This window comes from Sphaerodactylus townsendi, linkage group LG05 (assembly GCF_021028975.2).
Source record: "Sphaerodactylus townsendi isolate TG3544 linkage group LG05, MPM_Stown_v2.3, whole genome shotgun sequence".
In the NCBI taxonomy this organism is placed as follows: domain Eukaryota; kingdom Metazoa; phylum Chordata; class Lepidosauria; order Squamata; family Sphaerodactylidae; genus Sphaerodactylus; species Sphaerodactylus townsendi.
Window position 1 is genome coordinate 105,791,222 of NC_059429.1, and position 26,272 is coordinate 105,817,493.

Consider the following 26,272-nt stretch of genomic DNA (forward strand, 5'->3'; position numbering starts at 1 on the left):
CCCTCTTTCCTTTGAACCATTGTGCTTGCTACCCATCACCAGTATTGGTCTCCTTTAGCTTCTGCTCATTTGCTGAGATAGAGCTGTGCCCCAATCCGTCTTGTAGCTCTATCCAGTCATTTGTGATGTGTGGCTGACTCCAACCATACTGAGAGGTTGCCTGATGCAGAATACTTGCCAGATTAATAGTTTACTTCCCCTCCCACTGTACTGTGGTTGCAAGCCACAAGATATTACTAACTTTCAATGTGTTATCTCTTACATTATATTGGGACTTTAAAACTTTAATTTAATTGTACATGCTCAGAATTTTCAGTTAGTGATTTTAATAAACCAAAGGCTAAGATGTAAGAGTTAATTGCTCTTAGTTGTATGTGTGTGTATATCCATTTGACACTTATTTTCTCAACATCTATGGATAACACAAGTTTATTTAAAGTCTGAGCCAAATCTGTTCAACTCTGTTAAGCACCTTAACATCATTTCCAAACACAATCTGGCAAGATTGGAAATAGGATATAGATTATCTAAATGCTTTAGATAAATGATGCTATATGGTATTACTCCAGCAACCATTGATTTTTCCCTTCTGTACTGAGACCAATTTTTTCAGCATCTGTCCTTTCATAATTATATATATTTCGGTTGCCACAGAAAGGAACAAGGGGTAGTAGAAGAAAATTCCCCATTGTTTCTTTAATGGAACACATAGCATTGTTTGTTTAACAACTGCACAATAAAGTCTGAGCCAACAGTAAGGCCATAATGCATTTTATTTTAAAATATTGGTCCCTGAGCATTACACAGGATAATAGTTACTAGAAATAGTCACCATTAAGCCTGTGGCACCTATTTCACTGGAATGTGGAACATGAGTACAGTTGGAAGAGAGATGTCCCATTGTTTTGTGAGATGGTTATGGAATTCCATGTCATATGACAGAAGTGGATCAAAGTAAACATGCCAACCAGGTACATATTGCAGATGTAAGCAATTATTTTAAAATGTATTATACTTCTTTCTTCCAATCTCTCTACAATTTATCCACACCAACAGTTATTCCTTCATCTTGTCTTCTCTTTTTCTTCCAATAACACTTCCCATATAGAGTCCCAAGTCTCCTTCCGGAAATACTCCCATCTCTAAAATGTCCAGCTGTTCTTGAGCATTGAAAGCGGGCTTTGTCCAAGAACATTACTAATCTAACTGATTATTTAAAGCATCATACCGGAAGGACAGGTGGCATTTAAACATAATATACAGTTACAAAATCTTTGAGGATTCTATTTACTAAAGAATAAAGGCAGTCAAGAGAGATAATCCCAAAAATCCCCCTCCCCCTGTTACATTGTACTGATCAGAAACTGATCCCAAGGATCCAATATTTCTGCCAAATATGATAGAGTGTTCATTGGCTGCTAGAGGATTTTTAATAGTGACTTGTAGAAAACCAACTCTTCAGCAAAGAGGAAAAACTGCCTTTTGACTGACTGGGACAATTCTTCATGAAGGATATCTGGATGGCCTCCATGAGGGCCAGGACCTGGTGGAATAAGCTTCCGCGTGAGATCAGGGCCCTGCGGAATCTGCATCTATTCAGCAGGGCCTGAAAGACGGAGCTATTCCACCAGGCTTTTTCAGGAGGCCAGCCAGGTTGACACCTATAAAATACTGCCCTCCGTGGGATAATGTTTTTTAGTTCCCATCTTTTATTCTTGTTCCATCCTGTTGTTGATATTTTATGGCATTTTACTGTATTCTATTTTAGTTATTTATCACTGTTTTTAAAAACTGAATTGCTTGATTATTGTTGTCTGCTGCCTTGAGCCCTTCGAGGATGGGTGAACGAACGAACAAACAAACGAACGAATGAATGAACTGGCAGCCTGTAAATACTCAGGGGGTATTTCAGGCTCCTCATTCAAAGAAGGCCACCCATCACCTATTCTTCCCTGAAAGGAGGGACACTGAAGAAAGACACATCAATTATCATTACACCTGACCTTACATTTCCCACTCGACCGAAACGGCAGAAGGATATCTGCAGGGGGAAAAAAGTCAGACAATAGTAGCTGGTCTAAATGGAATAATGCTGATTCTTTATTTGATTAAAATGCTACAAACAAATCCTGCCTGGAAGATCCTGGTAAGCATTACATATACTGATACTTGCAAGGAACCAGTGATTAAATTTTCAGGGGAAGATACTTCAGGGGAAGATACTCCTCCTCAGACATCTGTGGGTATACTCTTCATGTGACATCCACAATTTTGCAAGTGGCATTCCCTCTTCAAGTTCAGTTTGCCTTTATAGTGTCTGATTCTTTGTCAGGAATAGATTAAAGGTTGGTTAACACCAGCCTTTGAACCAGTTTCCACATGCTCAGATGTTTCCAGGTTGTTTGCACAGCTCACGGTTCTGGCTGTTGTTATTCATCCAAAGGGAGCCCCCTTTTAGGCCTCAGTTCAAAACAGAAAGTCACAGGAAATGCAAGTTCCTCATTAATTTCTGCAACAGAGGGATTACAAGGGACTCCATGTATACCAGTGGTTCTCAACCTGGGGGTCGGGACCCCTTTGGGGGTTGAACGACCCTTTCGCAGGGATCGCCTAAGACTCTCTGCATCAATGTTCTCCATCTGTAAAATGGATAAATGTTAAGGGTGGGGGTCACCACAACATGAGGAACTGTATTAAAGGGTCGCGGCATTAGGAAGGTTAAGAACCACTGCTGTATACGATGCAATGGTTACCAGAACTGCTGCTATAGTCACCTGGAAGCATCTGATCACATTAGGCTGTTTTGTCAACCAGTAATCAAACAAGCTATATTTTCAACTAATATTATAGTGAGTATGGTGGCAGTACCAACAATTGTTCCCATACCATGCCACACCACACCACATTATTTTGCCTTATATCTGGGGGTTAGCACTTAATGGATGTTAATCCTGTGGCAAGTAACATCCAAAAGAAAGAGAGAGTAGGATGCAAATTCCTTTGCATGCATGTAACTGTGGGGAAACCCTTGGACAAATGACAGAGTTTCCGTCACATCCTAGCTGAAGTTGTCTCAGAAGTAGTACATTAAGCCACTACATATAACAAAAAAAGGACTCAGACAAGGATTCAAAAGCAAATGGGAAAAGCATTAAAATTAACATACAAAATAAGTATTTTAAAGCAACCAAGTACCACACTCTGAGAATAATTTCATTCTTTATCTTGGTATTCGAATGAACATTTCTCTCACCTCATATTCCTCTTTAAAGCCATATCCCTGTCCCCGTTTCATCTGAGTGATGTGTTGCAACAAGTCGGCCACTCGGATTGCTGGCTGGAACTGTCCCCTGGGGTAGGACATTTCTACGGGGTCGCAGCTTCGATAGGGATGGGTCTGGATTGTCAGTGTCGGCTGAGTCATCTCCCCATGGCTACTGTCTGTTTTAAAGATAGGGAGGCAAAACAAACTTTCACCTAGCTGTTATTTGTTTAGTTATTCTCTTCCCCGTTATTGGTTAGTTTATTTCCCCATGGGTAAAATAAAGCACAGCGGGATTACCTTCCAATGTCCAAAGTCACTGCAGGGAAACAAACAAACAAACAAAAACCTAATGTGCATTCACTGGGGTTTGTGAAGCAGTCAAGGAATAAAACACAGAAAGAGAAGGTTGCTGAATAATTATATAACATCAGAAAGAAATATGATTTATCGATGCACATTAGATCAGAAACTTAAGTCACCCCTGTGCTGAAATATATGCACCGGTTACCCATCTATTTCTGGGCACAATTCAAAGTGCTGGTTTTTACCTTTAAGACTCCAAATGTCTTGGGATGAGGGTACCTGAAGGACTGTCTCCTCCCATACCCACCTTCAGAGGTAAGGGGGCTAGTGACAAGAGACAGAACATTCTGTATAGTGGCACCTGATCTCTGGAATATCCTCCTTGAGTCTTGACTGACATCTAGCTTACTTTCTTTTAGGCTGGTACACATATTTTTACCAGGCTTCAAAGTAGGAGGTTTTTTTCTTAGCAGCTTTTTAATGGTCTGCTTCTATTTTATGGATAGTTTTTATGCTGCCCAATGGCCTGTTTTTAATATTATAACAATGTTTCAATTGTCAGCTGCCCCAAACAGGACTCTGAAGAGAGGGAAAAAAATCCTACAAAAATAAATAATAAATGTTTTCAGAGATCTGATTACAAGCGACCCCTGACCAAGAAAATTATGGATATAAAATAACTAATGGTTAGAATAACTTTCAAAATTTCCTCACCGCTGAAATATTAATTAGATATGACAAATAAACATTTGACAATGCAGTCATTGTGCAGGAGGGAAGGACAAAGAACAGCAAACTATATTTATATAATAACCAGCAAAAGTTGTTAGAATAATGCAAGAACACTGAATGGAGGGGATTTTCAAAACATATTAATTATCTAAACTGGATTTATTTTCTCAGTGTATCTCTCTTCAACCTGTCCTTTATTAACCCCTTGCAATAAAGGGGAATACTTTCATGGTGGCCTGTTCCCAAGGTCCATAAGTTGCTTAATTTTTAGGTGTGAAGGACCCCCTCACTTTCTCAACTTCTTCAGGCAGGGAAACCACTCACTGACTAGGTCAGATTTTTCCCACCTTTTTTCCTTCAGGGACTGAGGTGCTTAAAAATGGTAGCGTAAGGTAATACAGAAGCACTTTCCCTCAGCCCTGTAACTGCCTCAGAAGGTGAAGGATGCCTGTTGTTTTAAACATTTCTAGGCAAACCCCTTACTAAGATCCACAAAATAATAATAATACTAAGGCAGATTTAAAACTTGAAGAGAATCAAACATTTATTTAACAGAGAAGGGAAAGGGGGATAAATAACTTGGGGAGGAATGGATGAGGCATAAGAAATATATACAGTTACAACAGAGCTTAGCCAGAGAATAAGCAGTATTTGCTCAGTTTCAGTTTGCTTAGATGTTCTTTGGATTATTCTTAGATGGTACAGTTACAGTTAGATGTTCTTCAGATGGAACTGGCTAATGCATTTATACACAAAGGGTCCTAAGAGGCTTAGAACATATAGTCAGTACCCTCACACAGCCCTCACAGTTTGAAACTGATAACTTTTCCATTCAATCACAGATAATTTCCTTCCTTACTACAGTTCCCATCACACAGGTTTTCACCTCAGACAAGTCCTATGATCCCTTGTATAGCCTCCTTGATAGCTAAAGGATTGCAGTTCAAGCAAGAAAGAAACTATCTTAGGCTCATTCCGCACATGCAGAATAATGCACTTTCAAACTGCTTTCAGTGCTCTTTAAAGCTGTGCGGAATAGCAAAATCCACTTGCAAACAGTTGTGAAAGTGGTTTGAAAACGCATTATTTTGCATGTGCAGAAGGGGCCTTGCAGTTTGGAAACTTTCCACAGTGGTTGGCCATCACAGATACAGCATATATTGGGAATGTCTGTTTCTGCCTCCATCCCATGATGGAGGCAACCTGTTCCAAAGTCTTGGCTTGCAGACTTCCTTTTTCATTTTTTTAAGCTTGAAGAAAAATGTGACTATATTTACTAATGTAATACTGAACTCTGAATGACGCTCGATTGCATCATAGTTTTTCTGTGCCCATGTAGTTTTCAAGTGCAATAGCCCCTACTACTTATATTGTGCCAAATGAATGAATAGACATCAATGGAATGAAATGTTACACTGCAATTCACTAAATTATTAAAGTAATTACTCAAGTAACAGGCCTCCCCCAAACCAAATGCATTGTAAAGTGAAACTCATATTTTAAAACATATTCAAAATGAGCTGGAGGAGGCAATGTAAAAAAGAACACAGAGGTGATAAATCACTTTAAACCATGTTTTTTGGGCAATATCTGAGGAATCGGAAGTTTCTCTATTTTGCAAAGGAAGGGACAGACAATGAAGAATTTGTTTTTCTTCCCAAAGCAAACTCTGACTGTAAAGTTAAATTAGTACTCATATGTTTTGCAAACAATTCTAATCTATTGTTGTCTAAGGCTTTCGAATGCCTGATGATGAACCCTCAGAGAATCGATATGCAGAACCCATTTGCAGCCAAGGCCTGTGAGTCCTGCATGATGATTGGCTAACTCTCCTGAGTGACAGCTTTGCCACTCACTGCAACACCAGCCCCCTCCAGATTTCCCCACTCGCGTTCGCCTAAACAACCACCTGGCAGCCTCTCAATCCCCCCACCTGCACCACCCTTCCTGTGACCTGTGAGCCTCGGGAAGAGAAGCAGGATCGGTCCCCCACCTCCCTTCCTGAGACCTGCAGGCCTCATGAAATGAGGGGGGTAGGGGAGAAGCAGCCACGAGACAGTAAGTGGGGCTGTCTTTTCCCCCACACTGCTTTCCAAGACCCCCAGGCTTTGGGAAGTGGTGTGGGGGGAAGACAGCACAATCCTTGCATGCAGGACAGAGCTGGCTACATCCCACATAATGCAAGATCTCCCTCCCTGCTTCCCAAATCTGGGGTGGGGTTGGGGGTTGGAAAGTGAAGTGAGGGGGGAAAGACAGTCCAGGAGGTGCTTATGGAGATCAGGGGAACTCTCCCCATCTTCACAAGCATCCTGCTGGCTTCCTCCCCTTTGGAAAGCCTTGATCCAGCTTTATAAACTGGGCAGTGGGGTGCTTATGGATTTGGAGAGAGTTATCCCCTTCTTCATAGGCTACTGTTGACTGCTCCCCTGCTTTGCAAAGCTAGGATCCTGGCTTTGCAAAGGGAGGTGCTTATGAAAATGGAGATAACTCTTCCCATCTTCACAGGCACCCTGCTGCCTCTCCCTGTTCACTAAGCCAGGATCCCAGCTTTGCAAAGGGTGGCAGCATGGTGCCTGTGAAGATGGGGAGAGTTTCCCCCATCTCTTAAGGCACCCTCCTACCATTTGCAGAGCTGGATCCCAGCTTTGCAAAGGGAGGAGAGCCAAGAGGAGTGCCCCCCCTCAGATGGGCTCATTCCCACCAACAGCTCTCTAGAACTCCTTGTATTTGTTTGTACAGTGGGCTTTACTGCTAGTAATACATAATTCTAGCAATGTAATTTGCCCCCAGTGTGTATAATCATGCACCAAACCTAAATGTAAGACTAAGGAGGCACTCAAGCAGGACATTCTGCCATCTCTAAGGAAGGTCTGTTTACAACACTTGTAGGAACAATTCAACTTGACTACTGCATTACTGGCCATTGTACCTATACTAGAATAATCAATTAGAGAAAGCTGTTAAAAGCAATTTTCAGAGTTTCAATATTCATCCATAGACAGTACTCCTACAACTTACTCTCATGAAAAAGTATACTTACATGTTAACATGAAACTTACTCCCATGAAAAAGTAATACTTACATAATAAGGTGGGGGAAGAGTGGGGGTGGGATGGTTTGATTCTTAAAATGCCATATATTCTTATGCATTCTTTATTAATCTATTGTTTTAATGTTGTAGGCGTTTTGCAATTTTAATGGTAATGTTGTTTTTTAATATTTTATGGTGTTTAATTGTTGTAACCCGCCCTGAGCCTTTCTGAAAAGGATGGGATAAAAATGCAAAATAATAAATAAAATATTATTTTTTAAGGCAAGTATAGTATTTATACCATATTACAATAACAAGTACCCAACAAGCTGTTTTTAGGTTCTATCCATTTTTCACCTCAAAGTGCATCATTAGAATATCCAAACGTTGCGACCACTCATATTTCATTCAAATTACATTTTTTTGTGATATTGCCCTAAGAATGTTGCATTTGGCAAAAATTGAAATCAGAGAATGAAAGATGCAAGGGTTTTTCCCCCTCCTCTCCAGGGGAAGCATTTTGCTATAAAGTTATCTGTCAAAAGGATCAGCAAGTACAGCACATACTTTGCTAGCTGAAAGTCCAACATTCAGTCCTCAGCATCTCATATCAGGTTAACCGAAAGGATGAAAGACCTTTATCCAAAATCCTGGAAGGCTGACCAGAATAGAAAATACCAACTTTGATGGACTAATGGTTTGTCTCAGTATAAGACAGATTCATGAGGTCATGGAATTCATGGATTCACAGCCCAATCCTGATCTTAAGGCAGCTGGGGACAGTGCTGCTTCCATGTTGCTGTGCCGACTCCAGAGAACTTCCAGGTGGCATGGAGAGGCAGATAAAAGAAAAAAAAAACACTCCAGCCACCTGGAAGCCCTCCATAAGACTTAGTGGAGTTACATCACCCTAAAAACCAGGTAGAAGTTGAATAAAGTCAACCCAATCCCCAGGAATTCCCAGGCTGGTGCTGACCCCTCATTCTTAAGTCCAATCAGATGCCTGTGTTTCTCCCCAGCAACACCCACTTCTGGGTTTTGCCACCACAGAGCTGTGGGGTGCCTGGCTGGTGGTGCCTTTGCCCTCTCGGCAGTGGAAGTACTTTCACAGGCAGAAGAGGCCCCCTGCCACACCTTATGATCATTCCCCCCATTTGGATTGGGCTGCCTATCATCAGATGTGGGCAGCTTTCTGTAGGAAATTTCTATGTGAACAAATGAAAACATACATTAAAATGCTCATCTTATACAGAGCATTGCATCAGCATACTTCTCAGTTACTAAATTTCTGAATTCCCTTTCCATCTCTTCATTGACATTTCTCTCTTCATGGCAGTGTTGCTTCATGCCTCTTTCTGCGTGATGGTTATGACATTGACTTTAACTTCACAGTTTGAATTAAAGTATGCTTCACCAATACCAGATATATTTTAATGGTAGAAAATATATTGATCTTAACTAACTATCAATCAAATGTGCAAGAAAGAAAGTTGATGGGATTTGGTTTAGGGGACGTTGCACCAGGGTAGTATTGAATTGATATCACACAAGAGCCATTGTGCTGCATTGCTGTATCCCAGAGTAACATACACACTGCAAAGAGCTGCAGGAATCAAAGTTGGCAGTGGGCACAAAGAGATAAGGAAAAGTGACACCAACCATAGATTCAGCCACAAAACATGAATAACGACTCAGAATAATGTGTTAATACCATTTGTTGTTGAATAGTAAATTATAACAATCTCTCACAAACATCATGTTGTCCATTGCCATAAACACATATGCACACACAGAGAGAGACAGAGGGATGGCAGAGACAGAAGGAAAGAGTTAACGAACAGCAAGAATAACATCAATGCAGGGTCACGGTTTTGGGGGTGTTGCGGGGTATCCAGGTATCCTGGCATCTTCCGAGGATCCTCTGAAGGTGCCAGCCACAGATGCAGGTGAAACGTCAGGAGAAAATGCTACTGGAACACAGCCATACAGCCTGGATACCCCGCAACAACCCATTGATTCCGGCCGTGAAAGCCTTCGACAATACGTCAAGGTTTTTGTTTGAAATTTCTTCAATTCTTTGCCAAGTTACTTCAGATTAAGCCCATTAATTTCAGTGGAGTTAAGCTGGTGTAATGTTGTGCAGGATCACATTGCAAAACTTCTCAAACTAAAAGCGAGTACAAAAATTTTGCAGTTATCCCCATATTGTTCATCTGCTATAGAAAGAAGATGTAGTCGGGGGGAGGGAGAAGAATGTTTGCAAGATTAGCTGGTTTTGTGGAAACAGCTCGCATACTACTGTCTTGAATACAAAAAGCAAAGTTTTGTTCCAAAACTCTTTCTTTAATATCCACAGCCTTCTCTCAGATTCTGAAATGATAGGCCTATCATATCCATTCATATTTTTATTCCGTTAGTCTTGGCAAGTGTGTAACGTGATAAGACATCCTTTGCACAAAATAAATTATTTTTGGAGTGATGTTTGCCATGGATTTAATTACACACACATCCAATCTCACTCTACTGGAGTAAAAGGTTGTCATTTCTTTGACATCTCCTATGAATGGGTCCAGCATGGCTAATATCACTCTCTGCATTATGCCACTGGTGCAGAAGCAGTTGGCAAATCTGGTTTATAGATTGTGTTTATTTTCATTTGTATCCAAACTATTATGTGACAAATGGCTTATTTCAAAGTGACACGCTAAAGTATTATAAGCATGGTTATAAATGATAGCTGATCATTTATCATACTGATTATGCCAACTTAATACAACTGAACATGTTATTCCGAAAAGAAGACTGGCTGTGTAATTTGATTTTCTAGTCGCAGCAGTTTCCAAAAAAAATTCTTCATCTCATAGTTCAAGACCTACTGAATAGGATTCAAACTTCTCTGAATGGAGTGAGTTTCTAGAAGTTATTTTTCCTGTTTTACTCAGCAGTCCCTTGGACCCCACAAGTCATGCTGGGGGTCAGGGGTAGGGATGCACACTTCAAAAAACATTGGTTTTGTTCTGTATTGGAATGTTAGGATGGTCATGATCATTATTTTCATAAAATGTCAGGAGTATTGTTATCATATTGGCATATTGGTGGGTGGGGGACGACTTCCATTGCAATTAATGTTAGAAGTCTGTCAATTAATAACTATCGTGCCCTTTCTAGAATTATAAAATGAGATTAAAACCATACTTTTAACAGTTCCTGCACTGTTTCTCCCCAGAGGCAGCAGGTCAGAGAGGGAGAAGGGAAGTGTACTCCTGCTCCATGGTAGATTGGCCCTTTGTACTTTAAGAGGTCATTGTTTTCAATGGGTGGTAGTTATGACCTATGGATACTGTTGATTGAAATTAATAGCTCTTTAAACTTGAAAGCACCAATACACTGATAGGGAGGGCATACTATCTGATATGATGCCAGATTTTTCTGATATTTACAGGAAGTGAAGCGATGGAATCAAGAAATACTGGATTTACCTTTTGTGCTCTCAGAGATTGCCAATCTGAACCAGTATCAGAAATATTGGGCATTTTATCAGGTTGGCAATATCTGAAAGTAGAATCCTTGTCAGGGAACCCCCCAATATAGTGCAACTAGCAATGCAGGGAGGAAGTCCAAGGCAAGAAGACCCATTGGCTCACATTGGCCCTCTCATTGCATTAACAGAGGTAAGCCTTATAAAGCAAACTCATTTTATGATTTTGGTTGATCCTGCCTTCTTGTTGTAGATCTTTGTGCCACATGACATATTATTCTGGAAAGATCTTTATCCTCAACACAAGGAGTTGCAGGGGGCTGTTGGGAAATGGGAAAAGTGGTGAAAATGTTTCTGAGAACTTGTGCTGTATGTGGAAGCTTAGATGTGACCCATTAAGTTTCCCCTCAGTATGGGTGTTACAATGCTACTTTTTTCAGGATGTGGCTGTCTTGTTTTTATGGTTCACAAAACATTTGCTTTTAGTGGATGATGGTGGTATCTATTGTCCACAGTGAACAAGGGCTGATTCATATATTACTTCCCTTATATGAAAGATACTAGGGGAAAAAACTCTTCAATATGCTGGTGGCTCCATAAGAGATGGGTTTAACAATTGAAAGTGCTTTCTGTGAATCAGACTGGTCTGGAGAATCTCCACAACAGTGCCATCCATTTCTGGAGGTTTCCAGTTTTGGTAAGGAAAGTCTTCACATAATAATATAATTCAAATTTTATATGCATATAACATCAATGTAAGTATGTGAATGCACACAGGTCCTGTGTAGAACCATTACAATGTAGAAGCTGGCTTTCACACACAAACTGAAACAGCCTAACTGGGGCATTATTGTGTTCTAGTGAAGAGGGTAGAACCATGTATGCTATATGAAGTATTAGAGATTAGGGGTGGGTACAAATGTTGTAGACATACAGAGCACAGCAACCCCTGTATCTTCATTTGCCAAACTATTAACTTAAAGTTAAAATAATTTATATTGACATGAAATGCACACCCTGGAATTCAGAACCAGCACAACAAATCCATTCCACAGTTGATCCATATGTATAAAGATCAATTACTATGTTAATTTAGGAAGCTGGAATAGTATAGTGGCTAACAAAAGAAGCTGTTACCTGTGAGACCCCCCTGTTGAAGCATCAGTACTGCCATGAAATCACTAGGTAATCTTAGGCAAGCTACCTTCTGTGTTAATCCATTCACACACATGCACGCACACGCACACTGCTGTGCAATCTGGAGATAAAAATACTGACCTAAATTTACTGGGGAGAAGGAAGGTGGCATTGTATAGCCCTATCTTGTCAGATCTTGGAAGCTAAGCAGGATTGGTTCATAGATGGATGGTTATCAAGGAAGGCTCCACAGAGCAAGGCAATAGCAAACCAGCCCTGCTTCTTACTTGCATTGAAAAACTCTTGCTGGAGTCGCTATAAATTAGCTGTTAATTTGACAGCGCTCTGCGCCTAACTGCCCGCTCGCACAAGTGCACATACACACACCCATAGTACAAAGTCACTATAAAATCATAACAACATAATAAGCGTGAATTGTGTTGGAACACTGAAAATGCTATATCAATGCCAGAAATTATTACTACTACTATTATTTTATAAATGGGAATAATATCGTTATTTATGCAATAAATCATGTGATCTATGGTTACTCTGTAACCATCTCTTTCAGTTGGCAGTTGTGGGTTTTCTTCTTTTAGCATCCTTTGATATATTTGTAAATAGATTGTTAATAGATTCACTATTCATTATAAAATTAAAAAATACCCAGTATATCTACTTTTTTCCTGTTGGACTTGTTCTTAATGAACTTTATCCTGAACCAAAACTCCTCTCAACAAGTTGTCAACAACCTTTACTGAAGAACTTTAGAATTCTATAATGGCAATGAATGATAGTAAAGGGAGTTACCATGTACTATTACTAAAGATGCTCATCAATCATTTTACCTTGACTTCTTATTTTGCTGCAAATGAATCCATGGATCTTGCCCCAGAAACAACTATGAAAAAGGCTGTAAAATGGCAGCTAATTTATCATGGGTTGAGTCTACAGTTTTTAAATTTCCAATTTAAAGTAAATCTATAAAATACTATAATCTTCAGATTAGATTAATTATATTTAGCTATCACACATAACAGTTCAGTTATCACACATAATTATCATCTATTTTTTCAGCTGCATAGATTCACGTGGTTGAACTAACTACAGGGTATTAAGCACTCAACATAAAAGTGTTATGTAGTGTACAATGAATCTTCATTAGATCTGACTGTGAAAGCCCATCCCAGCTTGTTTTTCCAACTATATTATTCTTCATTAACAGAAGACAAAAGAATTTGCATCAGCTCAGATACAAAGCCAGTTCACAACTATAATTTCAGTGCTTTCCAGAGCTGATTGAAACAATCTTTTGAGTCTTGTTTTTGCTTTCATTGTGAACAAAAAAGTTTTCCATATGCTTTCAAGTTTGCTCTCAAAACATTTTCATGTTCATCCTGGGAGGCTCACCAGGCACTCTATATGGAAGTTCTTAACTCACAGGAGCCTAAAGAACTAAGTGATCTCTGAATATATCTGGCCAGGCTCTGGAAGCTTTCTATATCTTGCAATTAAATCCTTGATCGGAGTGCTGTGTGGTTTCCAGGCTGTATGGCCGTGTTCTAGCAGGATTCTCTCCTGATGTTTCGCCTGCATCTGTGGCTGGCATCTTCAGAGGATCTGATGTAGGAAAGGAAAGCAAGTGGAGTATATATACTGTAAAGGTCAATAGGTGAGGCCATCTGATTGCTATTATCTATAGTTGTCCTATGTTTGTGTGGAGCTGATTCAAAGGGAACAAAGGCCAGGTTACTTCTGTTCAGATGCATTCACCTATTGCTATCTTCATGGTGACTCACATGCTACAGACTTCATTGTTACGCACATGCTAAGATACTTCTATTCAGATGAATAGCTCCCCTCCCCTTTTGTTTGCTCTTATAGAAGAAGAGCCATTCAAGTGAAATTTGAAATTCTGTTTGGAAACTACGTAGGTGAATTTTTACAATGAAAAGTGTTGTATTATTATTTATATGAAAATTTAGGTTGAATATTGAATAATAAGAATGTTTTATTTTTATATAGCGTAAGAAAAAACAGTTGTGCTCCTAGAGGAGTAAGGAAAAAGAATACTTTGTACAACAATTGTAAGTGCATATGGGAGGGTGCTTTGGGTTTTTGTTAATTATATGAAAATGAAAGGATTAGATAGACTTTTATGTATTGACACCTGTATTTGTACATTTCAGATCGGCGTGACAAAGGACTGCCGAAATAAAAACCTGATCTAGAGGTTTTATAGCCATACCTGATGGTATACTTACCAGTGAAATTTTTTTGTATATTTGTGATAGAAAGATAATGTTGAAATGATACTCACCTAGTGAGTTGGAGTACGCATTGGTGTAATATTGTGACAATACATTACTAGTGGGGGCAGGGAATACCCCACCCTGAGCTCCCATGTACTACAGAAGAAAAAAAGTGGCTATCAGCCTGCTGGTGTGATATCACATCTGGGGATAATTCAGAATTACTTCAGTCCTTTCCAGGAAACTCTAAAGCCCCTTCCGCACATGCAGAATAATGCATTTTCAATCCACTTTCAATGCATTTTGCAGCTGTGCGGAACAGCAAAATCCACTTGCAAACAATTGTGAAAGTGGACTGAAAGTGCATTATTCTGCATGTGCGGACGGGGCTTAGGTTTTACCATACAGTTTTCAAAAACACCTAGGCCCCTTCTGCACATGCAGAATAATGCACTTTCAATCCACTTTCAATGCATTTTGAAGCTGGATTTTGCTGTGCGGAATAGCAAAACCCACTTACAAACAACTGTGAAAGTGGATTGAATGTGCATTATTCTGCATGTGCAGAAGGGGTCCTAGAGAGGACCGACCTCAATTCCTGAGTTTTTTTGAAGTGGCACCATGATGCTGAGATGGTGGTCCTCCATGTCCCAATCTCTATCTTCCTCCATAGCATGCCTGGCAATCCTAGCAGCAGTCCCAGTTGTATGGATGCACATAGGCCCAACTGATTTTACTTGCAAAAGTGGTCATTGAAGAAAATGTAAATGTTGAGAAGCAGGTTCAGCAGAAGCCCAATGTTGCTCCCCTATATACATCTTCAATGAATGTATGTGAATGCTTGAAAAGGACAACAGCTCCGAGACTAATCAGACTAAATGGGGGGGGGGGCATTAAACTCCCACATATTGCCTACATGATTTGCAGGACGAAGATAAAATTATGATAAAATATTTATCCTGTAACTGTTTTGGGTTAGTTTCCAGAAAAAAAGGTCATGAATATCAGTAACACTTTGGAACGTAGCCAAGGATTACTACCGGGCTCAAGATACAACATCAAACTATCCAGCCCATGAAAGGCTTGATATATTATGTTAAAATAAATGAACATCCTCTGACAATTACCAGTCACGTAATTACCTGGGGGGGGGGCACAAACTGGACACATGCCATTGGGGTCATGTGGGGTGAAAAATCACCCCCACACCCTCCCCCGCCTTTCTAGGCCTGGCAGAAGCTGCTGCTTGGCTGGCCTGGCTGGGCACGGTGGAGACCGCTGCTGGGCACCCCTGCCCAGACCTGATCCCCCACTTACCTTAGTTCATCCAGCAGACCAGCCAGGCTGCTTTTTCACCCAGCTACTCTTTCTAGCTGGCTGAACTAAGGTAAGTGGGAGGGGCAGGGGCATGGCAGGGTGGGGGGTAGGGCCCGGGTACTATTTTGACCTTGGTGCCACTTCCTCCCCTATGCCAATTACCTTCTATAATTCTTCTTTAAAAATCATATCCCAGTGTTTTTGCTGTTAGCAACAAAATTGTCCACTTCATGTGTTACTGTTTGTTCCTGGCACAAATCAGCACATTCTCTACCTTCAAGAAGTAGACTTGCTTTACTTGTCTAAATTTTTGCATTGGTCTTAATCCGTGGTGGGTTTTTAAAAAAATTACAACCGGTTCGGCACCCCCCTTCTGCCGCCTCCCTGCAGCGCCCCTCACCCCGCTGCCCCACTTACCTTAATTGGCGGAGGAGTGTGGCGGCGGTCTCAGGCAGCCTACGATATCAGCGCTTGACCAAGCCCCCAGGCTTCATTCAGGAGGGCCCGGATGGAAGAAGGAGGCTTGGGTAGCCACCGCAGCAGCAGGCTGACTCCTTGACTGGTCTGCTTCTGCGGCGCTCACACGAGCCCCCAGCTTTCCTTCTGGCCGCCTCCTGCCTGCAGCCTGAAAGAGGGTTGGGATGGGGCTTGGGCAGCCGCTGCTGGAGCAGGCCAGCTCCTTGAATGGCCTGCTGCCATGGAGCTTGCGCAAGCCACTGGCTTTCCTTCAAACTGCCTCCTACCCTCCAGGGTTTAAGGCGTCCTGAAGGACGGCCAGGATGAAAGCTTCTCTGCAGCCTTTCTGGTAAAAGTGGGGGAGGAGACTAGGAAGGGACCACAGAGTTTTTCCGCAGGCCAGGGCTTTGTTGTAAGGGTGGAGGAGAGGCTGTGGGTCGGATTAACAAGCAGTTCGGGGGTATGGAGGTGGGCCAAACCAGCTGGGCCGAACCGGCTGAATCCCACCTCTGGTCTAAATCAAATCATGAAGTTAAGAAAATTCCAGTGCCTCCTACAATTTTTTTCCTGGAGGGACAGTGGACTGTCAGAAAAAACATAGAGGGGGACTGCAGTGGGAAGATATCTAGATTGCAAAGTAACCCAATGGTGATCATTAGTCTGTCAACTTTTTGGGAACAAAGGATCGAGAGGAAATGGTGCACTAAAAGCCCATCCCACTGCCTTGCGAATAGAATTTTGGATCATTTTTTTTGCTGAATTATTGTTTGTGACCACACTGCAGTAAACACATTTTATGGAATAAAGCTGATAATGCAGCATTCTTTTAATGCTGCATTTTTGCTAAAACGATTATGTTTCCCACTCATCAGTTTAATAGCAGTGAGGGGAAAGTGTTTACTATCAGAAAGGAACTCAACTCTAGTAAACAACAGTTTGGGAGGATGCTTGCTAATGTTCTACTTAGCCATTTTCAGACAGAATGATTGTTGTTCACGTCAACAGACTATTGTGCATCATAATCATCTTCTTACCTAACAATGTAGTTGATTGGACCCTGTCTGATGATACTTTGAGGTGAAATTCCAATTGCACACAGAACACGGATCAATGGAACCCAACAGAAGGTCCACAAGAGGAAAAAAATGGGAAAAATAATATATAAACATAATGTTAGCTCCGTCTAACATTCCAGAGGCGCAGTTATTCACTGCCATATTTACATTTCTGTAGGATAAAGGCACAAAAGCAAACAGAATCAAGAATAAAGTCTAGCATAAGTACCTGTATAGTAGGAATTCAACAAAGATTTGCACTGAAGGGTTTTGCTTTGGACAGAAAATGAACAAGGAGAGGATGGTGCTAGGTAGGAAAGACATAAGGAAGATACTTTAGAAACATATAAAGAAAGAACAGGAGAAAAGCTCCTCAGAAAACTGGATAGCATTGAAAACACAGGACATAGCATTAAAGCAATTAGAAGCAAGCATAACGCTAGCTGTTTAGATCATTTTCCTTTGTAAAAACATAATAGACTCCACATACTTCAATAGCGTTCATGTATAGCAGGGTGTTCTGCTTGCTTCAAATACTCTCCCAGTACCATAATTCCAGAACAAAAACAAACGCATTGCTAAAAATGCAAATCAGCTTAATTATATTGGCCTAAAATACATTAATTAGATGTGGGCTTCCTGCCATATCAATCAGTACTACTGTAATATACCTTCTTTTTCAAAAATGGGGAAAGAACAGAATTAGAGATTCCCTAAGAATCCCTCTGGGGATTATACAGAAGGAATGCACAATGCCATGCAAAGACACCAACCATATAAATCACAAATAAATAAACATATAGACAATAGCCTATAAAAGAGAAGCCCTGATACAAATTAGCTGGTTAAATTTGCATGTGAATACTAACTGTTATGCCTAGGACTGGGAGACACAGGCAGGAAAGACACAAGTAACTAACTCCCCTGTTCATTTCTGCTATGGCCCTGACTGAAGGAGGGAAAGCACAAATGAGAAACAAAAGAGAACATGTAAGTAATGTATGACTATGATGAAGCTCAGTGTTGGCGTCTGATAGCCCCGGCATCTCAAACTTTGCAAAAATTATCTTACGGAAACTAATCTTAACAATGTTCTTAGGAAGTATAATAAAGTTGTGTTTATAAACATGGGCAGAGGGAAATTCACAGTGGCATAGCAGCAATGGGGCGGGGGGAGCGTGATGTTCCGGGCGGATCCATGGCAGAAGCGTGGCTGGGCTGTGGAGGGGGCTTGGGGGGGCGTGCTGCAGCAGGGGTGCAGAGCCCATGTGTCCCGGGCACAGTTTTCCTTGCTTCACCTCTGGAAACCCACCAGCATTTAGCCAAACAAAATGATCCAAGAAAAAGCAAGGCTGTATCATTCTCCCTGATACATTAGGTTGTATGCACAGGAAGGTTTTTAAACACAGGTGTATGCTTTTAATACATGCAATAACCCACCTCAAACATTTTAAAAAGATAAAAAATAAAGCCAAGACTGTAACTTATGCAGAACATTTATATTTTAATACATTCTGGGAAGCCAATTTATGCACTGACCAGCCTGTATTGGTGTTTATGATAACCTGATCCCCTTTCAGGGCATGCATCCTTTCACATTGGCTCATACAATTACAATTATATATTTATTTCCAAATCCACAGTGGTAGGAAATGAATGGTGGGCAATTAGTTAAAGCAAAAATAACAGTATACCAAAAATTATGCCAATGGACGAGGCAGAAATAACTGTTCCATAATACAAGTAGATAATATTCAGAATACATGAAAGTAATTTCAGAAGCATTTGCTTCATCTCCAGAGTAAACATTACTTACAAATGTATAAAAACCTCCTCAAAATTACTCCACAGGGTGAACTGTACTAACCTAACAGAGTTTCAGGTAGACTTGTATCAAGCCTTCAGAAAATATTTCTGAACTTTGAAGGGGAAACATCAAGCAATTTCTCAAAAAAATGTCCCCTAGGAAACTGAAAAAAAATGTTGTGTGCCACTAGGACTATTGATAACCTGGCTCTTTATAACGAGGGAAGTATATCTAGGGAGGTTAATGGCATTTTATCCACCCAACAATAAGCCACAATATCTTTTGTGGAATCAAATTCCTCCCTTAACAACTTATCCCTGTAATATTAAATTGTCAGAAGGGCTCTAATAATCATGTTGGTATTCTGTACATTAAATATGCAGACATGAGTGTAGGGGTGAGCCCCATGTAACTCCAGTACAGAGCTCTCAGAGAGAGTTAGCTAATACTATGGAATGCCTGTGCCATCTGTGCCCTTCTACGACCGCTTCCTTTCACCTTGTCACAAGACCCCCATGAGTCATAGGTCATGAGATGCCTGACTCACTGTCACAATATGTCCCAGACAAAGGGACAAAGGGGTGCATACCCCCAGGTATGTATTAGGCCCGGACAGGAACGTTTCCTCTCTCACGTACGCAGCCCCATGAGTCATGTACTGTACAATATTCTCCCGCTCTCCCGCCTCCCGACCCGCCTCTTGGAAAACCCTAATAAAAGGTGCCAGGGACCAGACTACAGCAGATTAGCCAGATCCATGGATCACGCTTCCTGCCACTGGCTTCTCTCCACCGGATGATATTGCTGCGTCTCACCTCTTCCTTGCGACCCTCGCGGGCCGACTTCATGTGAGATTTTAAAACCATGACATAAACAACTACAGGTAGAATGCAAATAAGTTAGAAAAAATACTTTGGCTTGATACAGCTGCCAGTGCTCTCCCCACCTGAGTTATTTTTAAAAAGTGTATAATTCAACATGAATATTACACCCACAGTTCTTCATGTCTTAACTAGTACTTTGGGGAGAATCACATTCAGTGGGATCACTATGCAATCTGATCTGATCACCAGTCTCTTACTTTAGTCATCCTTAATGTTATGGTCACAGAGAATAGTGACTCAGAAGCAAGATCAGCAGATATTTAGAGAAATCTAGAGAAATCTGGCTTTTATTCTGCCATTTCAGAACCAGGAACCAGATTTAACTCAAATTTCACTAAATTTACTTAGCAACTAAATAGGTGAGGTGATGGTATAATCAGAAAAAATGTGGTCCCTCCACCCAGACATTATTGTACCCACTGGGATGTGTAGGTCGGGTCCCCATCACCCAAAAAGCTCCTAGTTTAAAGCTGGCCCCAGCTGGATCAAGTCCACTCAGCCTGGCCAGGTCCAGCTCTATGCTGCTGGCTCTGCCTATGAAGTCCACACTTTGGAGGTGGAGCCTACAATTTAAAACTTGACCCAGCCTGGTAAAGCCCAGCCTCAAACTATGCACCCGGTCCCTACCCCTGACCTCCACATGGAGTTCAGGCTGCCACCGGCTGCCACCTGTGCACCACCTCTCATCTGCTCGAGGCTAGGGCATGGGCTGGTACCCCTTTCAAGGAACAGTGCCCAGGGCACATGCCCGGCCTGTCCTACCCTAGATCTACCTGTACAAATAAGTGAAGAAAGAGAGGGGGCAGTGGCAGTAGGCATGGGGAGAGAAAAGAAGTGAAGTAATCATGGGGAGGACAGGGAAGGAGAGACAGTATATCTGAGTAGAGAGAAAAAATCAGAGACAGGAGACATGTGACCTGTGGGGAAGGACAGTATGCTTGGAAGAGGAAGAGAAAGTAAGAGAAGAAGATAGGGGAGGGAGAGATATATAAAGGACTAAGAGAAGGGAGGAATAGGGGAGGAAGCAAAGACAGACCAGGGAATAGGATGGCCATTTCCCCAAGTAGTTTGCAGGTACCCAGTCATCTTCTAATGTTATATTATTCCATTGTCATTGAATGGCTTATGCTGTATAAGCATACTGTTTTTATTCTGTATTTTGCCTTGAGACTCAGCAAAAAGGCTGGTTATAAAGTACATAAACAAATAATAAATACAAACCTTTAAAAAAGTTAAGTTCCAATATTTAATCATCATGACTGCATCAGTGATGGTTTGGTATCTATCAATCAAAACTTGTACATGGCTCCTTCTCTTGTTCCATAATGATGAGTGTGGGAATCTGGTTCACTGATATTTGTGGAATATATTTGATGAAAACTTTACAGATTTTTTTCCAAGCCTTTCATTATCTACATAAAAAGTTTAACTCTTTTTGGAAGCTGAATATTCACTCTGAATTCTACAGCCAGTGAATTTCATAGGCAACTATGAAACCATGCATGAGGAATTTACTTTTATCTTTATTTCTTACTAGCGGGGCCCGGCCACGCGTTGCTATGGCAATTGTCCTTCTCATCACAGTCTGCAACCCACACAGATGTCCTTGCTGGTCCAAATGATCACCAGCATAGCCTTTTGGGAGCAGCAATGGCATAGTGGCTAACAGCAGGTGCACTCTGATCTGGAGGAACTGGGTTTGATTGCAGCTTGAGTTGTGGAGGCTTATCTGGGGAATTCAGATTAGCCTGTGCACTCCCACACACACCAGCTGTGTGACCTTGGGATAGTCACAGATTTTTGGAGCTCTCTCAGCCCCACCCACCTCTCAGGGTGTTTGTTGTGAGGGGTGAAGGGCAAGGAGGTTGTAAGCCCCTTTGAGTCTACTACAGGAGAGAAAGGGGGGATATAAATCCAAACTACTACTACTACTACTACTACTACTACTACTACTACTACTACTACTACTACTACTACTCTTCTTTTGGGGTGGTCAAATGGAATCCCTCTTTCCCTTTTCAATTCACATTATTATATGGTGCTGTCTTGGTTTTTAGTATAAAAACCTGTCTTGGTTTTTAGTATAAAAACCTTTCCATTCCACAACGGAACTGTCCAAAGTGCGAATCCCGCTGTCCATGAGGCTGGTTGACACGCACAGTCCTGGCTTGGGTAAGGCAGAACTGGGGCAAGCAGGCTATCCCAGTCAGGCAGAAGAGGCAGGGTGGTGAGGCGCTCAGATCGAGGCCAGCTCCCTGGGTTCTTAAAGGGCCATGTGCAAAAGAAGCAGAGCCAGTAGTGTTGGTTCACCCCACCCCGCGGATTTTCTTAGAAGAAAAAGGCAAACTCCAGCTCGCTTTTAATAAAAGAGTGAGGAAGTGGGTAAGTGGTGGTTGGATGTGAGGGAGGGCAGAGTGAGGTGTGTGAGGATGAAGTGGATGTGTAGTGTGGTAGCAGTGGGTGAGTCACAGAGAGTGAAAGTTACCTGCGTGTGAGGGGGGGAACCCCACCTGACATCTCACACGGCAAAGTGTGTATGTGTTTCACTTCCACTCGTATTACCTAACAATATTACCTATTTACTGTTTTCACTGCTCATCTGTGGCCATTTGAGCAAACATTCTAAGCCCTCACACCAAGCCCTCAGGCCACAGACATGCTGAACGAACCTTCTAAGGGTGACAGTTAAACACAGCCAGCTTCATGGCCTGGTGCGCCAAGAAAAAGATGTTTTACCTGGCTCAGGTAGGGACTTTCAGCGATTTGAAGGTCCAATTACCTGCCCAGAACAGGGAGGAACGTCATGTGAAAATTTGGGGGCGATCCGTCCAGCTGTTTCGGCGTTCGGGAGTCACCAACAAACGGATGGTTAGCTTTTTATAATTATAGATGGCAGATTATAGGTGTCCTCCTTGGTTCTATTCAGGCTTCTGGTAGGTATTGCTAACTTTATAACTATAACATAGTTTGAACACAATATCAGATTTCTGCTTCTCTGTATTCTAAAATCCTTCTGTTGGTTTTCCAGTGTAATGTTCTCTGCCATTTTTCAATCCCTTTATTTTCAAACTGAGTTCCCTAAATAGGTCGTCTGTAATCAGTTTCTGAGCTCTACCTTCTTTTACTCCTCTCCTTCTGCATCCAAAGTTCTCCTGTGGATCATCACAGCAGGTTTTCTTTGCCTATAACCTTTACCATGACAGGCCATCAGTATGGTGTTGGTATAGCAGTGCTTCTGTGACAGATGTATCACTAGTGTTCATTTGATAGAGTGTCTTACTAAGCATACTCATGGAAGGTTACATGAGATGTATTCTCTTTTATGACCTTGCATGTGCCTCACTAGGCTCCTCTCAGATACTCGTGGATAATTTTAGCTCCCTGTTCAGAACACCCCTACCATCTTTTTTTTCTTATTCACTGAACTAGTACCTATATCCATTTGTTTTGTAAGGCACTGGGCAAAATCACAGCAGCTCCACAAAATGACATTTTTATCACAGAACAATTTCACATTTAACAAGCGCCAGACAATTTTTTACCTTCTCCATCTTTTTTGCGTAACTTATCTTTTCACGCTTGTCGAGTAAATGAAAATGACTGCAAATTTGTTAAGGGATAGTTTTAAATTGAATTCTTTTTTTAGGCGGGGGGGGGGGGAATAAACCAGAGAGCTAAGCTGAAAAAAAAACTTGGAAAAAATATCTCGCCAATATAAGATTTTGTATAAGATATTGTATAAGATACAATCAATCTCAGATACAAGATAAGATACAATCAATCTCAGGCCCCTTCCGCACACGCAAAATAATGCGTTTTCAAACCACTTTCACAACTGTTTGCAAGAGGATTTTGCCATTCCGCACAGCTTCAAAGAGCACTGAAAGCAGTTTGAAAGTGCATTATTCTGCATGTGTGGAATGAGCCTCAAGTGTCCTTCTGCAGGAAGAAAGAAATATCTCCCTGAACACCTACTAAGGCAAGTGGTCAGGGAGGAGCTATGTTCAAATAAATATGGTGTAGTCATATTGTATACATGGGAGAGGAAGAGCTTTCAAGACAGCCTCAAATAAAGGAAGGGAGTTTGCTTCTCAAGTTTAAAAGATCAGCTTTTCTACTGCAGTCACTATGCTTATATGATGCTCTCCTTCAAGGCCATGTCATCCTTCCTCTGCCATGACCTACAAAGCTTCAAGATGGAGAGGAGGGGGTGCACTGCTTTGTTCCTCCTCTTTTCCTTTCCTATGCTCTTACACATTGCCTGAGCAAGTACACTGCATTCTCCCCTGTCTATTGCAAATCCTTCCAATCTCTTCCCTGGCTTGTTCTTCCCCACTACCCCTTTCACCCAACCACAAGTGGCCTCAACTGCAGCTGCCTCCTGGGCTGCTCCCTTCTCCCAACCAGGGCTTGGTGATATGACTGGCTGAACCTGGCAGGTGACTCTAATCTGGAGAACCAGGTTTTATTCCTCATGAGCAGCAGACTCTAATTTGGAGAATTGGGTTCAATTCCCCACTCCCCATCATCAAGTTGCTGGGTGACCTTAAGCCAGTCCCATTCCTCTCAGCCTCATCTCTTTTATAAGGTGCCTGTTTTGCAGTGGGGTGGGGTGGGGAATAAGGGAAAGCAATTGTAACCATTTTGAGACTCTTTACAATAGAGAAAAAAAGGGTATCAACCTGAACTCTTCTCTTCTTCTACTGTGTATGGTATGTACTGTCTGCTGCTATAATTAGGCTCATGATATGTAATTTCTACAACGACCTGCTATATGAGTGGTTATGCTTTGTTTTAGCTTAATTTTAGTTTTCCTATTTCTGCAATCCAAATACTATTGCCCAGTCCAGTGGATGTCCCATCTCTTGACTATCCTCTTACAGTATGTAATCCACCATGAATTTTAGGGAACAAGGCATACAATAAATAAATAAATAAATAACCAGACATTTGCAGAATAATTAGTTCTCCAAGAATATCTGCTTTTTTAAGGCTCTTCTGTACATATAACATGACTTTCTGCTAGGGGGTATGGGAAATATGTCAATCCGGGAAGAATCTCTTATAAGGACTGAGGCTGGGGGGGAGGTGGGGCTTGGGGAGTAGAAAGGGGTGGGACTTCCTGCTCCCCAAGCCCCACCCCCAGGCCCAATGCTTATAAAAGCAGATTTCTGAGACCGGGGACTGCAGTCTCGTCTGGCCTTTCCCACACCCTTGCCCATGTGTCATTGACATGGGCAGAATCAGGGGTGCTCGGAGACAATGAGTCTTTGAGCTCCCCTGACCCCACCGATGGGTCATCAATATGGGCGGCCTCGAGGGCACGGGAAAATGACGAAGCAGCAGGACTTCCTGGTCATGCTTCCCATGTGACCTGATTTTGCACTGCACACGTGACCAGAAGAGTGGCGCCCTGGGGCAAGGGGTACCCCTTGTCCCCAGGCAGATACGCCACTGGGTGGGGGCAGAATACTCAGTTCTTGCCCCGGGCTCCATTGTCTGTCGATATACCATTGCTTGGCTTTGCCTGCAAATGTCACTGAAGGGAGAAGAGGGCAGTGGGAAGTATTGTTGTGGAGAAGGAGGGCACCAATCCAGAGAGGATCAAACAGAATTATGAATTCACACACAGACAAGTGAGGCAGACGGACGTTGCAACTGGGGCAGGTTGACAGGGATGGCACTCAGCTTCAAGTGACACTTAGGGCATGTGCCATGTCTGCCACTGACCTCAGATCATGGTTACATCCAGAGGTGGGATCCAACCAGTTCTCACCACTTCTCTAGAAGTGGTTACAATTTTTTGTGAATGCTGAGAAGGGGTTACTAAAGCAACCCTTCTGCCCAATAGGGACTGGAGGTGCGTGTGTGCGGCGGCGCCATGTTTGAATCCCACCACCATCAGAACCTGTTATTAAAATTTTTGGATCCCACCACTGAGACTGTGTTCTCTCAGTGTTACTTGTTGGGATGTAGATGTCCCCCGTGAAGGCATGAAATACCTAATTTGTGTGCCATTGACCATCAGAGAATAAGAAAGCAAGGCCACTTCAGTGCAACACCAACTGTGACCACTTTGGTAGGGAAAAGACATGCAGAGCTGTATTTAATGATATTTGCTTTTCTTCATAGGAGCACAGCCTAAAGACTAAGGGCCAAATCATGTGAGAGGAGATGCAGATGGAAGAACAATCTCTGTAGACCCCACAGATAGTAATAACAAAGCACGCAAGACAGCAAGGACTGGGGTTTGCTTTTGCGGTGGCAACAGTTGTAGCTCACAGTTCTGCACATCTCGACAGCTCAATGTACTTTCAGATAGTTCTGATTAATAACTGAGCCATATGTTCCTTTAGAAAATGAGACTAAGAAAATAAATCCCAGAAGTGAAAGCAATATATAGGATTGTATTAACCACCCCACCCCCAAAAGTCTTATACTTCCTTTGCCTTCTCTCAGCCAGTCCTTCTATTGGTTTTGTTTGTTTGTTTTAGACAATGACATTATAGAAACATGGCTTTCCATTCTAGAAAGCAAAACAAACATCTTGTGGAC

General features: G+C 41.8%; 1 protein-coding gene across 2 annotated transcripts in view; it reads right to left on the minus strand.

Moving 5' to 3' along the window:
- Positions 1-26,272, minus strand: part of PTPRT (protein tyrosine phosphatase receptor type T) — a 477,129-nt gene that overhangs the window by 72,822 nt on the left and 378,035 nt on the right. For both annotated transcript variants that reach the window (XM_048498724.1, XM_048498723.1), the window contains 2 exons: positions 17,006-17,041; positions 3,254-3,441 (listed from right to left, as the gene is read on the minus strand). In XM_048498724.1, the coding sequence (XP_048354681.1) occupies positions 3,254-3,441; positions 17,006-17,041 (224 nt within the window). The remainder of the gene's footprint in view (positions 1-3,253; positions 3,442-17,005; positions 17,042-26,272) is intronic.